At 40.0% G+C, this 16,863-nt stretch overlaps 1 protein-coding gene across 2 annotated transcripts; it reads right to left on the reverse strand.

Moving 5' to 3' along the window:
* Positions 1 to 1,611: 1,611 nt before the first annotated feature.
* Positions 1,612 to 9,549, reverse strand: LOC139385696 (protein YIF1B-like). 2 transcript variants are annotated; one of them, XM_071130970.1, is made up of 8 exons: positions 9,393 to 9,549; positions 4,164 to 4,390; positions 3,956 to 4,060; positions 3,729 to 3,807; positions 3,577 to 3,634; positions 3,314 to 3,469; positions 3,050 to 3,143; positions 1,612 to 2,935 (listed from the first exon to the last, which is right to left on the reverse strand). In XM_071130970.1, exons 1-8 carry the CDS (start codon positions 9,433 to 9,435, stop codon positions 2,780 to 2,782), a joined length of 918 nt encoding a protein of 305 aa, XP_070987071.1. In that variant the 5' UTR covers positions 9,436 to 9,549; the 3' UTR covers positions 1,612 to 2,779. The 2 variants fall into 2 exon arrangements, with proteins under 2 accessions (XP_070987071.1, XP_070987070.1); XM_071130969.1 differs by having other exon boundaries at positions 1,705 to 2,935; positions 9,369 to 9,517.
* Between the last annotated feature and the right edge of the window lie 7,314 nt (positions 9,550 to 16,863).

The raw sequence follows: 16,863 nt of genomic DNA on the forward strand, positions 1-16,863 counted from the left end.
GAAACCCATTTAGTAGTAGTAGTAGATTTGATTATTTTCTCTCATTCATGGATTAAATTGTACACCAATTTGCAATCATGGATTATTATTAAGTATAACACAATGCAAAAAGATACAATATATACGAAACAATAATACTCCAACAACAATGTTTGGGTCGCAGCAGAAAAGCCCAGTGCCTGACAAGTATATGGCAAAGTATAATGTGTAGGCCTAATGTTCCACCTGTACCTTTAGATCAAGCCAGAATGAACGGCGGGCAGATGGCGAATAGTCCATTTCAGTTGCTATAGGCCTATCAGGTATGAAAATAATACATTGGTATTACAATGTAATCCTTTTCAATTGTATTATATTCTATCATATTATGTTCTGTGAATCTTTGAGCATTTTCCAGCTATCAATGAAGTGCAGAAGGCGCATAGTTTTCTGTAAACGTGAACGAGGCCACTGTCCAATGTAATCTAGGTTTCGATACAAAGGACTATTTAGGCTACTTAGATTGACATTTTTATTATTTTATGAAGCCATTTGCTTTACATGCGTGCTCCTTTTATTGATTGCCACTTTTATCCAAGCATTTTCATAATTTGACCACCCGTCTTGCGATAGGTTATCATATTCAGGTTACGTTAGCGATTTATGACTGATCCAATTATTTGGAGGAAACTCAACCATGTTTGTATTCACTTTTTTTTAATTTGGTGCTGTTTAGGTCCATGCTAAATGTGATTTACAATACAAGATTTCAATAATATAAAGACAACATCCATGGTAAAGAACAACCCTGTCCAGAACTGTTTGGATAATGCGTTGTGTCATTCTGAGATGCACTTTGTAGCCTACTCTGGAACTCAACTTGTTTTGGTTTTTACTGTGTGCATTAAGGCCTTACGTGGCATTTATACTTATACTGTGAAATAATTGTATTTTGTACATACATCCAGATATTTTTTTTTGTATGGCCGTGGACAGGTTGAGGTTATCGGGACTACAGCCTATTACGGCCAGTCTTACATCGTTGGATAACAAAAGTAGGCTGTAATGATCCGTTTAAAACTAAAACTGTGCGGTTTTCTGTCAATTTATACAGCTTGTGTCATAACGGAAGGTCCACGACAGGTTGAATGAATTTGCATTCAGGGATGGACCATGGCATCTGGGCACAATGCGGACGCAGTGGCAGATAAGATACACATTTTATTACCATGTGTAGACACAACACGTCTTGATCCGATAGCAATCCACGATGACAACCACATGTTAATGCAAAGTGTAAATCATGGCTTCTGTTATCTGATTGTGCCATGTGACAGAGTAGGACGCATCTGGTTTGGAATGCCGACTCTCAAGAGTTGGATCAAGATTGACAGGAACATCTGTCAAATACATCTGCTAATGTCAAGATAAACAGGATTTATCATATCATCCTAACTTGGGGCAGAGAGGGAAAAGGGCTAAGGTGTTAATCTTACATAGATACAACCTAACCATAGACCATGAAAGCTTATTTCCTGTTGGATCAACAGAAATCAAAGTTTGAGTGTGTGTTAGTGATATTGGACCTGAGACATATTCAGCTTCATAAGTAAAATTTTAAAAAGCCATAAAAAATGTGCACCCCAGTTTCAATTTATTTATCAGGCTGTAGAGAGCATAAGAGGATCCATGTTATCAAGTTTCTGTATATCAATTTAAAAAATGTGCATCCCAGTTTCAATTTATTTATCAGGCTGTAGAGAGCACAAGAGGATCCATGTTATTACGTTTCTGTATATCAATTATTCATAAAAGCAATTGAAGCATGGCAACGCAACACCATTTTAGCATGATATTTCTAGTAACAAGCCTACATTTCAAATGAAAGTTAGTAATTATAACATCTAAACCTCTGTATATTTTTTTCCTGTTCCCTTTTCCAGTTTGAACATGAATATCAATTACAGTGTCATATGCTCATGTTTTTTTTGTCAAGCTTATTTAAAAAAGCATCAGCTGTAATGTAAGATTTCTTAATGACTTTGTTACATGACAGAAAGCCTTTATTTTGGGCTTCAGTTTGTGTCACCAAGACGTCAGACATGTACAACATTTTTCTCCTTCCTATTTACAAACACATCCACAAATCTGTTTAAATACATCATCCTATGAATGAGGATAGAGTGCTTTTTTTGTGTTCACTGGACGGCACAGGCAAATTATGCTAAAGCCTTTCAGCCAACGTAAGTGTGTAACGCAAGAACGCAGTGAGTCAAAATGGCTTCCCTGCGTAGTTGTGACACCTTACAAATTTTAGGCTGCCAATTCTGCAATGCAATCCTGCAGGACAGCCAATTTGCGTAGCTAATTGCGTTGCATACTTGCATAGGCTATACATTTGCCTTAACTCTGCTTCCATCCTTGGCTCAGTCAAAGCTTTGGAGATTGAGGGCCCAAGCTAGATTTGCTAATATACAACCATATGTTCACAAATGCTTAGAAAACATAATTGACTAAATTACAGTATACAAAACATGACAAGCCAGTCAATAATTGTTTTTAGACAATTACATTAAAAAAACTATACAAAAAGACAAGTCAAACCCTACTGTTACAGTTGTGCTGTGAGACTTGGCAATGCTGATTCCACAAAGCCATGTGTGTGTTTTTATTTATCTGTGCAAGTGTCCCGCACCTCCGCAGCGAATGGTTGGGAGAGGTGATGTTCAGTGAACAGTCTCATCTTTCCATAGAGAGGTAGTGTCTTGTCAGATGAAACGCTCCTGGTCAGCTCGTGGTCTTACCCGACCAGGTGATAGGTCAACCAGTACATGAATATGGGCTGGGCGGCTGCGATGGACATGGTCAGGTACATCCTCAGCTGGTTCCTGGCCCCGTGGATCAACACGCCTTGGGCTGCTGCCTCAGACAGGAGCTTTAGTCTCAATGTGCGGATCTGAAGAGAGGACCAAGGGAGGGAGCAAAAATGTAGCTTGTAAACCTGAGTGCAGTAGTCAAGGCACTGGCAGGAGTAAATTAGATTCTAAAGTTAGCTCTTCCTGCTACTCACCATGAAGATGAAGATGGATATACAGCACCACAGCAGCGTTAGGTAATAACCCGTTCGACCAAATAGTAACCCTGCCACGACCCCTACAATCATCCTGCACACACAAGGGAATCCGTCACAATTCATTCGAGTAGTCTGTGTCATCATGTCTATACAACTTTTTGTTTTTGTTTTTAAATCAGACGACATCAAAGTTGAAAGACAGGAAAATCCAGAACCACAAAGTCATACTAATCATGTCAGAGAGCGAGAGACCATCCGTACCCCACATATTTGTATCCGGAGAAGGCCACAAGGTCGATGGTGGTGAGGTCTGTGTTGACTGTGACCAGGTAGAGACTGAGGAGGACAGCCAGCACCTCCATGATGAGCCACACCAGGGCCGAGCTGGCCTGCATGCCCAGGATCTCAGGGGTAAACCTAGAGACAGACGGGAGGTTGAGATAGATACAAGTTTCAGGATACTATTTATACAGAAAACTGGGTAGAAAGTTGCAAAAAAGTGAGTGGAAGTGGACCACCTTTACCTGTTCTGTGTTCCAAGTGCTAACCCAGACACCAGGATGTATGTGATGAAACCCATTGCTGCAAAACAACATAAAAAAAAAACAATAGGCTAGTTGTGAGTCTTATTAGTTTGGTTCAGTCAGGGTGGTAGACCTGACCAAATCTCCTTTACCTGGTATGTACAAGTCAGGAGCGTTGATATCAAAGCGTGGAGCCACTGGGGTGTCCTGTTGGTAGCTCACTTCCCAGTTCTAAAACAAAAAACAAACAAAAACATACATCTTCTTTAGTCACCCAATCAATGAGTGTCATCCTAGGGCGTAAGTTCAGTATCAGCTTGGTAGCTCGGAGTCTGGACATGGACACAAGCAATATGAACAGATGGCGACCAGATCTTACCTGGTGCATGTAAGGGAAGACGAGCAGTCCGAGTTTCTTGCCCACGTAAACAGTGTCCACAGCAAAGTAATACTTCAGTTTGGAGATGGGGAGGAAACGATCCAGCTGTAGATTAAATGGAGCAAAACCAAGATGATTTAGCCTTTCTTAATGTTGCTACTTACTAACTGGTACCACAACTATTTACCATCAGTACCATGAGTCTTACATTTTTGTCTACCAAGTCTTTGCCCTGGCTGGCCAGGCTGCTTCCGTACGCCATGGCCAAGTTGGACACGGGGTCTGAGAGGAGGGTCTGGCCGGGGTAGCCCATCGCCCCAACACCCTGGCCCGGGAACCCAGTGGGCTCCACCCCCGGCGCTGCGCTGGTGTCGTCAAACAGCTGGCTGGGATCTGTTCTGTCCTTTGACGTGTTCCTCATCCTCAATTTGGGATCTATTACACAAGAGGAGGACGAAACCACATTCTGGTCAGTGGAATACAGACTGCAAGTACTGCGCAACACATGCATGCATCGTTAATAGCTGTGATGTTATGTGAAGTTGTAAGGTGACAAACATGGCAATCTTCCATTTGAAGGACCAACATTTTTTTTGCTGCAAAAGAAGGAGCTATGCAGTGCACTTTGACACGTAGCAGCAAATAGCCTGGCCGAATCAGACAGTGCCAATAATGGGGTCTCTTCACTCCATGTGTAAGACAAACCCTGCTCTCAGTCATAAATTCTGGGTGTGTTTTATCCCCTGAGGGCAGAATGGTCCCATCATCACACACTAAGCAGAAGGACATCCTTACGTCACCCCAGCCTCTTCCTATCAATTTATGCTTTGTCCTTCTTTCACAGACATTCATTGGCCTGCACTGTAGACTAATCGTATTATTAATGCTTAACAACAGGATCCCTTGAGATTAGGAACCTCCATCTCAAGGAGAGATATCTGGCTAGAAGTCAGCCAGAACAAGTAGGCTCTATTTCAAAATGGACCAAAGAAACATTCAAACAAGGACACATTTATAGATCTTCGCTTGTGGTCTACTGTCGAGCTGGGTCGATAAACCCGAAAATTAGAGAAACTTAACCAAACCAAGAATTTATCGAGGACATTTTACTGATATCGATAATAATGATAATTAGCTTTGTGATGTTTAATGAAATAACTCTGCTAATATGGGCTATTGCTAACTGGGCAAATGGTACAATATTACAAGTAGTAGTAGTAGTTTTAAAGGGTCATATAAAAAAACTGGTGCACACTAATGTCAAAGTTATCATTCAATTCATCATTATCGTGACAATTGAGTCAATTTACAGTGATAATCACCCAGCTCTAGTCTACTGTGTCAAAAAAGCCTATAGGCCTAAATAATTAAATACAATGTTGGTTATGCAGCAGAAGCACATCTCTTAATATCTGTAATTCTATTTCTGACATTTTCATGGGTAAGCCAATTGTTTCCTATCCTTTACAAAATCAGTAAGTTTACCATGGTGCTCTTAGCCCTTCTCATGACTCCAATTACATTCCATTACAGTGGAGCCAATCCTCGTCCCATTTTGCCTTGTGAGTAAAATGGCCCGGCGCGCCGACGCTGGCCAAATTGCGCCGTCTAAACTCAAATACGGCTCACTTGCGATATGGTTTTGGAAACAGTTGGAACTTAACTTTCATATAAGCGAGAAAATAATTGTTCAAATACAAAAGATACACTTGCTGTACACAGTTTAGGAGAGGAAATGTGAAATGGAATTGTCCAGTGGAAATGTGAGAGGATGTGTCGTAGCCGAGGCGGTGTGTGAAAACACCTGGGTGCAACTTTGCTAAACTGTGCACAGTAAGTGTATATTATTTGAAAGATTCTTTCTCTCATATGAAAGTTAAGTTCCAAAGGTTTCCAAAACCGTATTGCTAGCAAGGATTAATAAAGTTTCAAAAAGTTTATGAAATGTGTATTTATTGCAGATTTCAAAAGTGCTATGTGTTCTTTTCTGCAAAATCCTCTAGAGGGCCGAATTTGAAAAAAACTATACCGGATACCAAACGATACCACGGCAAAAATAAATAAAAAGTGGGGAGGAGGATTGCGATTTCCCCTAGTATATTTATTTTTGGTCTCAAAATCACACTTTTTTTAAACAGAAAAACAACAAAACTGGATGTTCTAAGTCCACAACAATGCTTAAACACTTTAGAGGACAATTGTTTTGAAAATTATATATTTTTTGTGTAGTCACCCTTTAATTCAGGTGCGCGCCAGTCAGTTGTGTTTGGCTAGCCGTGTTTCTGTAGCGCACATGTGATGGGAGTTTTCAAAACAAATGACCTTTTATTTGCTTTTCCATCTACCCGAAAACAGTTAGCACACAGGCTCATCTCGTTGTGTATTCTACATCACGATAAAAAAAATTGGGCATACTACAAATTATATTTCATGCGAAGTTGTCCAATAAGACCTCATTGAGTTGTTTGGCGGTCATATTGGAAAAAGGCTTCTGTGGGTGTAATGCGTGAATTCTGTGATGGCCCTGTATCTACAAATATTTTTAAACCCCTGTTCTAGCTGTGTGTGTGCAATTTGGTGCCTTTATCACCAAAGTCACAATCAATAAACACAGCTGCCCCATTACATGGAATGTTATATCTATGCTTCCAACATTCTAATGCCAATGGCACAATATACAAAACTAGTTATAGCTGGTGCTTTTAAAAGGTTGGTTATATTGTATATCACTTGAAAAGGTAATTTCATGACCTTTCAGAACCACTTGTCAAACAAAGTTTAAAATGTATCAGGGTTTCCTTTTTAAAGCAATTTATACAGGCAATTCTAAAACGTACCCTTAGAGGTCAAAGTTACGTTGGCCTGAACATTCCCGAAAATGTCTGATGGATAGCTGTGAATCTATGCTTTCCAATGATGTATGATTAAAGGGTATAAGTGAACAACAACTTGCTGTATATTGACATTGTTTGTCATAGGGTAAAATCCCTATGGGAAAATTGAATGGGATGGGAGTGATGAAAGAGAGTGATAACACACAGAAGGCTACCATTGCTGCGCTGCTCTCACATTTTCCAACTCTAGGGACATAAGACCTTAAAAAAAAAAAATCACTAAGAGTGTCGGCCCAAGTGAGCCTAACCGACCCCCCTGGCTCATGGCTACCTTGGATTTTTGAGAGATTGGGGGCTCTATCATAGAGCATATACCCATTCATTTATATTGCATCAAACAACTTCCTATATATAGTATTATAGAGCAGAATGAATCACCAACTCAGTCAATAGTACTAACTAGGTTTGTTATGGAGCCGTCCAGGAAGTCAGCCACCAGGTCCTACAAATCCCAAGTTCAATTGCACAAGATGCTGCCAAATTGGGACACCCAGTAGTAGGCCATTGTTGGGCTTACCACAGCGGTGCCAGTTATTTTAGCAAGTACAATGCCTTCAGAAAGTATCCACATGGTGATTTTAAAACAGTTATAGAGCTTAATGGGTATGATATGAGAACTGAGGATGGACCAAAAACATTGTATTTAATCCACAATACTAATCTAAATGACAGTGTAAAAAGAAGGAAGCCTGTACAGAATAAAATATTTCAAAACATGCATCCTGTTGACAACAAGCCACTTAAGTAATACTACTAAAAAATGTTGCAAAGAAAAATTTACTTTTTGTCCTGAATACAAAGGTGTTATGATTGGTGCAAATCCAAAACAACATCAATTACTGAGTACCGCTTCATATTTTCAAGCATGGTGGTGGCTGCATCAGGTTATTGGTATTACGGCTTTACTTGGCTAATCGTGACCTAGCGACTCCTTGTGGTGGGCCGGGTGCCTGCAAGCTGACACTGGTCGCCAGTTGAACAGTGTTTCCTCCAACACATTGGTGCGACTGGCTTCCGGGTTAAGCTGGCAGGTGTTAAGGCGCGCGGTTAGGTGGGTAATATTTCAGAGGACGCATGACTCCACCTTTGCCTCTCCTGAGACCGTTGGGGAGTTGCAGCGAAGAGACAAGATGGAAATTGGGGAGAAAAAAGGGGGGTAAAAAAATTAAGAAATAAATATTAAAAAGTAACAGAATACAGCTATAAACAGTCAAAATCCCAGAGGAAAACCTGGTTGTGTCTGCTTTCCAACAAACACTTGGAGACAAATTCACAGGACAACAACCTAAAACACAAGGCCAAACCTACACTGGAGATGTTTACCAAGACACCATTGAATGTTCCGGAGTGGCCTAGTTACAGTTTTGACTTAAATCGGCTTGAAAATCTATGGCAAGACTTGAAAATGTCTGTCTAGCAATAATCAACAAGCAACTTGACAGAGCTTGAAGAATTTAAAAAAGAATAATGGGCAAATATTGTACAATCCAGATGTGAAAAGCTCAAAGATTTACCCCATAAGACTCACAGCTGTAATCACCACCAAATGTGCTTTTACAAAGTATTGACTCAGGGGTGTGAATACTTAATGTAAATTAAATATTTCTGTACTTAATTTCCAGAGTGGCGCAGCTTTCTAAGGCAATGCATCTCAGTGCCATATATATACAGTACCGGTCAAATGTTTTAGAACACCTACTCATTCAAGGGTTTGTCTTTGTTTTTACTATTTTCTACATTGTAGAATAATAGTGAAGACATCAAAACTATGAAATAACACATATGGAATCATGTAGTGACCAACAAAAAAGTGTTAAACAAATCCAAATATATTTTATATTTGAGTTTCTTCAAAATAGCCACCCTGTGCCTTCATGACAACTTTTGACAGAGATAGAGAGAGATAATTCAGGATGTAACACAAAATGTGGAACAAGTCAAGGGGTGCTAAATTACAAAAAAATGTAATGTATGAATACTTCCTGACGGTGGCTACTGTAGTTCTGTTTTGGGAACAAGTTCTGATTGGACACTGGGCGGAGACCAACAAGAACCTAACGTTAGCTAACATAACCAGAGGCACAGTTCCATGACCCGATTTAGAAGCAATGCAATGCGGGCAGTACGTAAAGGCTTGATAAAAGAAAGAGCGAATAGCGCGACCTTCTAACGTAAACCTGAATAATGTAGCCCGAAACTGATCAGACATGTTTCAGGTTCTCTGTCTACATAGAATATGAAAACCTATCTGGTGATATTATCTAATGTGGCTAACCACGAGCAAGCTAGCTAACTTAGTCTTGTGCAACATGGTGTCAGCTAGCTATATTAGCAAGACATTTGCTGTTATGATTGATAACACACAAGATATGACAAAAAAAATTGCCAGGTAGTTAGGTTAGTTTTGGTTTGAAGAGCAGACATGTAGTGGGTTCGCTTACTAGCTAGTTATTAGCATGCCGGTTAACTAGCTAGCATACGTTAGCTTGATTTCTCGGTCAAAAAGCAAGACATCTTACCAATCCTTTGACCAAGTAACTTACACTGTGTGAACCCACTTTGGGTTGCTGTGTAATCCATGTCCATCAATTATTACAGGTAATTTGGGATATCGTCTCTAAAAACGCTGATATGAAACCATTCAATACGCGTCTACAAAATTGGTACACAGCCACACCCATGTGTCAACTGGCCAATGATAGTATCATACAACAAAAAAAAAAAGACAAAGGCGTTCCTGGTAAAATGGGGACCAATCGAAATAATCCACTATAATTATTTACTTACGCAGGGAGGGCAACTCCATGAAATCTTTTTTCGGTGTTAGTTACAGTACATAACACTATGTTAACTTTAGTACTTTACACCACTGATTTTCACCTATATTTTTGGCACATTACTACATCTCCTGCACAGTAATGTGCAGCTGTATTGCATCCTTAGCAGGAATATTTAGATTCCAAACAGGTTCTGATATAGAGTGGGAAAGTGAATCTGTTTCTAATGAGCAATGGCGTTGTAATGTCTTGCGCGTTCAAATAAGGTTCAAATGAGGTATCCGGCACGTTTTCAATTTAAGTCAACATTTTCTATTACTGCTCAGTTGAATTTACTTCACATTTAGGTAGCCAATGTAATGGTTTGTTTGCCAGTGCACGTCTAGATAGCACAACCTGAATTATGCCTACAACAGTGAAGTTTCAGTCCGCTAGGTGCATCTCTACAGCATGGACATATCTCTGGACATCCCCATGCGAACATCCCCATGCATGCGCCTTATAAAAATATGACGTTCAATATTGCACCATCCCATTCTCTGGGCTCTGTCTGCAATCATAACCAGTAGTATCTACCAGGAATAATGAAACATAGAATAATAATAGATGTTTGGTGAGTATTTGAAACATGTATGACCACTGGAGTCTTTGCCACTCAAAATAGATTCATTTCCTCACTCAAAATCTGCCAACGCATATTCAGTATGTCATCCATTGTCATTTGTCTGAGTTACAACAGGAACTAAATCAAAGAGAATAGAACAGTCTTAACCATTTGTTTATGTAAATCTAAATTCTCCAAAGTTCTTTTAGCCTACCATTTTAATAATTCAATGTTTAATTTAGGCCAATCCAAATAACTAAAAATAGGCCTTCACCTTGTAGGAATTGCAAATTAGGTTTTCATTTTGGGTACTGGTGTCTTGCCGAATACTTTTACAACTCTATTTGTGTTTAATAACTGTTGTGAACGGATCTGCTTGTCCGAAGCACCCTAACACAGGCGGGAGGCATAAAATGAATAGACCAGAGGCAGTGGTTGTGGTTCCTTTTCTTTTGTATCGTTTACTACATGGGTCTTCTTTCACCCGACAAATTAACTCCAGTACAGGGAACATCCAACGCTGAAAACACCAGTGTAATGAAACAAATAAAAATGAACTAAGCTGTTGACCAAAATGCCAGTGGCCAAAAAGGGAACTCAACAAACGGCTACTCCTGTCTTAGACTGTCGTCTACACATAAGTTGCAGGGGGAACGCTTCTCTCTACCTAAAGCCTGCCTAGGTTAGCGGAGAGACAGGGTGGCCAGTCGCAGAAGCGTCCTCTGAGGTAGGCAAAATAACTAAATAAACGACATCCCCACCTATATAGAGAAAGACACAAAGCAATTAGTGGGCCCAGCTGTGTACTAATTGGCATTTCCAATAAATACCTATCCCCTGAGGAGGGTGCTGTCATTTCATCTTCCTCCGCCTGGTCACTGAACTCTCACACTGTTTTTACTATAGGGATCCCCTTAAAAAGAGACCCTAGCTTATAGGCCTCTAAATATAGCTTCGAAATACATTTGAAACAAAATAGTTGATGAAGCACGTGCAGTGGCTGATAGGGAAAACATATCTTGCAATAAGAATAGGCTATCTGGCAGAGTTACTCCACATCAAGAATTCCATTTGGCGAAAGGCTCGGCATGTGCATACTCAGCCTGACTGGCTCTCGTTCAGGCAAATTAGAAATAAGTGCACTCAGGCTATGCGGAAGGCTAAAGTGAGTTACTTTAAGACCTGGATAATAAACCCTCCTCCTCACAGCTGCCACATGTCCCTTAATGTTGATGATGTGGTTGTTACTGACAAGGAACGCATGGCTGAGCTCTTTAATCACCACTTAATTAATTCAGTCATATTTGAGTCAACCATGCCTCCTTGCCCATCCAACCTTTCCTCATCTCCCAGCCCTTCTAATGTGACTTGCCCCGATGCTCCTCTCTCTTTTCCCCCTGCCCCACTACAAAGTTTCTCCCTGCAGACGGTCACTGAGTTTGAGATGCTAAAGGAGCTCCTTAAACTTCACCCCAAAAAAACATCTGGTTCAGATGGTTTAGATCCTTTCTTCTTTAAGGTTGCAGCCCCTATCATCGCCGAGCTTATCTCTGACCTTTTTAACCTCTCTCTCTTCTCTGCGGAGGTTCCCATTGCTTGGAAGGCAGCCACGGTGCGTCCTTTATTTAAAGGAGGAGATCAAGCTGATCCTAAATGTTAGAAGCTAATTTTATATTTTGCCCTGATTACCAAAAGTGTTGGAAAAACTTGTCAATACTCAACTGATTGGCTTTCTTGATGTCTGTAGTATTCTCTCCGGTATGCAATCTGGTTTCCGCTCAGGTTATGGATGTGTCACTGAAACCTTAAAGGTCCTAAATGATGCCACCATTGCCCTTGATTCTAAGCAATGTTGTGCTGCTATTTTTATTGACTTGGCTGCCAGGTTGTGTTGCTACTGAGTTGTTGTCATGTGTTGCTACCATGCTGTATTGTCATGTCTTGCTGCCATGCTGTGTTATTGTCTTAGGTCTCTCTTTATGTAGTGTTGTGGGGTCTCTTGTCGTGATGTGTTTTGTCCTATATTTAAAAAATGTATCCCAGCCCCCGTCCCCGCAGGAGGCCTTTTGCCTTTTGCTAATCCGTCATTGTAAATAAGAATTTGTTATTAACTGACTTGCCTAGTTAAATAATGGTTTAAAAAATGTAAATAAAGTCTTCATCCTTCTCACACAAGTAATTTGCAGAAGGCCCAAGACTATACTCCGCCATCTATTGGTATATCATCGCTATTAAATGCAGTTCTAAAACAAGCTCTAGACTTTTATTTTGGAAATTAAACCGGAAGCTGCAGAGCAACTCTAACGTCTGGGCTAGAGTTGCTTGATTTACGAACTAACTTTGACTAGCTACGTTCGGTTCATGTCCTTTGCAGATTTTTTATTTATTTATTTATTTTATTTCACCTTTATTTAACCAGGTAGGCAAGTTGAGAACAAGTTCTCATTTACTATTGCGACCTGGCCAAGATAAAGCAAAGCAGTTCGAAACATACAACAACACAGAGTTACACATGGGGTAAAACAAACATACAGTCAATAATACAGGAGAAAAATAAGTCTATATACAATGTGAGCAAGTGAGGTGAGATAAGGGAGGTAAAGGCAAAAAAAGGCCATGGTGGCGAAGTAAATACAATATCGCAAGTAAAACACTGGAATGGTTGATTTGCAGTGGAAGAATGTGCAAAGATAGAAATAATGGGGTGCAAAGGAGCAAAATAAATAAATACAGGGAAAGAGGTAGTTGTTTGGGTTAAATTATAGATGGGCTATGTACAGGTGCAGTAATCTGTGAGCTGCTCTGACAGCTGGTGCTTAAAGCTAGTGAGGGAGATAAGTGTTTACAGTTTCAGAGATTTTTGTAGTTTGTTCCAGTCATTGGCAGCAGAGAACTGGAAGGAGAGGCGGCCAAAGGAAGAATTTGGTTTTGGGGGTGACCAGAGATATACCTGCTGGAGCGCGTGCTACAAGTGGGTGCTGCTATGGTGCCCAGCGAGCTGAGATAAGGGGGGACTTTACCTAGCAGGGTCTTGTAGATGACCTGGAGCCAGTGGGTTTGGCGACGAGTATGAAGCGAGGGTCAGCCAACGAGAGCGTACAGGTCGCAGTGGTGGGTAGTGTATGGGGCTTTGGTGACAAAACGGATGGCACTGTGATAGACTGCATCCAAATGATTGATTAGGGTATTGGAGGCTATTTTGTAAATGACATCGCCGAAGTCGAGGATTGGTAGGATGGTCAGTTTTACAAGGGTATGTTTGGCAGCATGAGTGAAAGATGCTTTTTTTGCGAAATAGGAAGCCAATTCTAGATTTAATTTAGGATTGGAGATGTTTGATGTGAGTGGAAGAAGAGTTTACAGTCTAACCAGACACCTAGGTATTTGAAGTTGTCCACATATTCTAAGTCAGAGCCGTCCAGAGTAGTGATGTTGGACAGGCGGGCAGGTGCAGGCAGTGATCAGTTGAAGAGCATGCATTTAGTTTTACTTGTATTTAAGAGCAATTGGAGGCCACGGAAGGAGAGTTGTATGGCATTGAAGCTCGCTGATGCCACATTACTGACGAAAGTTTGTACATATAAAAAAATATCTGTAACCGAGTAAAGGGAGACGTAAAATAATAATTTAAAGTGTAAATGTTAATTCATAGTCGTAACATATGTTTACAGATCTAATTTAAAGTTTACCTTTCATGTTTCAAGCATGGCTTTTCTTACCATCCTAACCATTTACGTATGGATTTTCTTACGATCCTAATGATACCTCAACCTTTTGGCAGCTATCTCCTTCCATACTCATAGTTCCCAGTGGGAAATTATACTTGAATGACCTTCCAAATAGGTATTACAAGCAGTGGTGGAAAAAGTACCCAATTGTCATACATGAGTACAAGAGCAGCTCCCTTAATAGAAAATGACTGAAGTAAAGGTAAAAGTCACCCAGTAAAACACTACTTGAGTAAAAGTCTGACAGTATTTGGTTTTAAACATACTTAAGTATCAAAAGTAAATATAATTGCTAAAAAAAAAAGGGAGTTATTCATAATAAAGGTTACGTGGAGAAAATCGGACCTCTCTGAAATGAAAAGGGGTGGCCCTCCCTTATTTACCTAAACCCTCTCTGAACGCTTTAAAAAATAACAAGTGACCCTCCCCTATACCCAAAATAATCATTAAAACATGTGAATAGGAGAGAACATGTCTACCATTTACCATAACTTCTTGGACATACCAGAGCCTTGGATATGCAGTTTTAGAAACTGTTCTTTGTCCTGTAAGCATTACATGGGAATTTTGATAGTGCACAGGACTCCGAGCCAAACGGTTGTGTATCTGCAGACCACTATGGACGAGAGTAGCGGTGGAAAGATCTCCTATATAGTCAAAGCAAAAATAGCCTTTTATAAACATTTCATGCAAATCTACGCAATTTGACATATTAACAGATGATTTTTTTAAATACCACACAAGTTACTGAATCTACAGGCTAAGAATGGACAGAGAGATAGGCATGTGTTCCTCTTATCATATGTCTCCAATGACATATCAATGTGTCTTGTTTGCAACGAACCTGTTTGCAAATAATAAAATCTGAGACATTATTAGGAATCTGAGCACGGTACTGTACTTTCAAATATAAGGCCTACCTTTCCCCCCCCAGACAGAGTAGGCCTACCTTTCCACCCCAGACAGAGTAGGCCTACCAACGCAGAAAAATGTAAGCTTTAAATGCTGGCTACTCTTCTTCCGTGGCTTAACCCAACGAGAGAAGGTCACAAGTGTTTCCCTAAAAGCTGTCTGGGTTTAAACATCTATTGTACGGAAAGTGAATAGCTTAATCAAGTGATATTGACAGAATTCGATTATTTCCCAAGCAGAGTACATTTCTTGTCTCCTCGGGTATAGAAGGTTGTAGCTCAGCCTCTGAATAACAACGATATTACAGCTTGTTCCTAGCATAAAGCATCGCTGACCAAAGCGCTGTTATAGATCACTTTATATAATCGGCCTCAGGATGGAATATCCATTGCAGCGTGTAATGCAGCCTAGTTTTATTTACACCATCTCAGCAGCCATCTTAGAAATATAACTTTGCTCTGTGCTTCTCCGAGCATGCACTTCGTAGCTTATACGCTATGGATAATTTGATTGAGACCACACTAAATAGCCTATAGGGACACTTGATATTGCGCGCCAAGCAGACAATCAGAGATGAGGGGCGGCATCGGGCACACACAAATCTATAGCCTTATAAGCAACTCATTCTAAAACAGTGAGAAATATAGACATTTAGTCAATTAAAAATGACATGACCCTCCCCTGGACTAGATTTTTAAAAACGAAATAAACCCCTTGACTGAAATTGATAAAGCATGACCCTCCACCATTTTCATTCAGCTACCCATTATGTAAATTCCGATCTATCCCTCAGTATCAAAAGTAAAAGTTTAAATCATTTCTAATTCCTTATTTTAAGCAAAACAGGCAGCACCATTTTCTTGTTATTTTTTATTTAAGGAAAGCCAGAAGCACAGTTCAACTCTCAGACATAATTAACAAATGTGTTTAGTGAGTCTGCAAGATCAGAGGCAGTAGGGATGACCATGGATGTTCTCTGTTTAGTGAGTCCTCCAGATCAGAGGCAGTAGGGATGACCATGGATGTTCTCTTAATAAGGGCTTGAATTAGATTATTTTCTGTCCTGCTAAGCACTATAAATATTAATGTCAAGTACAGATAGACAAAAAACAATAATAAACACCAGTCTCAACAGTCAACAGTGAAGAGGCGACTTCGGGATGCTGGCCTTCTAGGCAGAGTTGCAAAGAAAAAGCCATATCTCAGACTGGCCAATAAAAATAAAAGATTAATATGGGAAAAAGAACACAGATACCGGACAGAGCAACTCTGCCTAGAAGGCCAGCATCCTGGAGTCGCCTCTTCACTGTTGACATTGAGACTGGTGTTTTGCGGGTACTATTTAATGAAGCTGCCAGTTGAGAACTTGTGAAGCATCTGTTTCTCAAACTATACATTCTAATGTACTTGTCCTCTTGCTCAGTTGTGAACCGGGGCCTCCCACTCCTCTTTCTATTCGGGTTAGAGCCAGTTTGCGTTGTTCTTTGAAGAGAGTAGTACACAGCGCTGTACGAGATCTTCAGTTTCTCGCATGGGATAGCCTTCATTTCTCAGAACAAGACAAGACTGACGAGTTTCAGAAGAAAGTTCTTTGTTTTCAGCTGTGCTAACATAATTGCAAAAGGGTTTTCTAATGATCAATTAGCCTTTTAAAATTATAAACTTGGATTAGCTAACACAACGTGCCATTGGAACACAGGAGTGATGTTTGCTGATAATGGGCCTCTGAACGCCTATGTAGATATTCCATAAAAGATTTGCCGTTTCCAGCTTCAATAGTAATTTACAACATTAACAATGTCTACACTGTATTTCTGATCAATTTGATGTTATTTTAAAGGACAAAAAAAAATAGCTTTTCTTTCAAAAACAAGGACATTTCTAAGTGACCCCAAACTTTTGAACAGTAGTATAGCTAGTTTGACCATGTGTCAATGTTAAGCAAGCTAGCTAACTTTATTATTAGCAATGTTAGCTAGATTATCAAGCTAGC

Source organism: Oncorhynchus clarkii, chromosome 27, assembly GCF_045791955.1.
Source record: "Oncorhynchus clarkii lewisi isolate Uvic-CL-2024 chromosome 27, UVic_Ocla_1.0, whole genome shotgun sequence".
Taxonomy (NCBI): Eukaryota; Metazoa; Chordata; class Actinopteri; order Salmoniformes; family Salmonidae; genus Oncorhynchus; species Oncorhynchus clarkii.

Coding starts and splice junctions, on each gene's coding strand:
- LOC139385696 (XM_071130969.1), bottom strand. CDS start 9,435: ATGGACATGGATTACACAGCAACCCAAAGTGGGTTCACACAGTGTAAG. Junction 3,470..3,576: donor GCACTTGGAACACAGAACAG/GTAAAGGTGGTC, acceptor GTCTGTCTCTAG/GTTTACCCCTGAGATCCTGG. Junction 2,936..3,049: donor TATCCATCTTCATCTTCATG/GTGAGTAGCAGG, acceptor TCCTCTCTTCAG/ATCCGCACATTGAGACTAAA.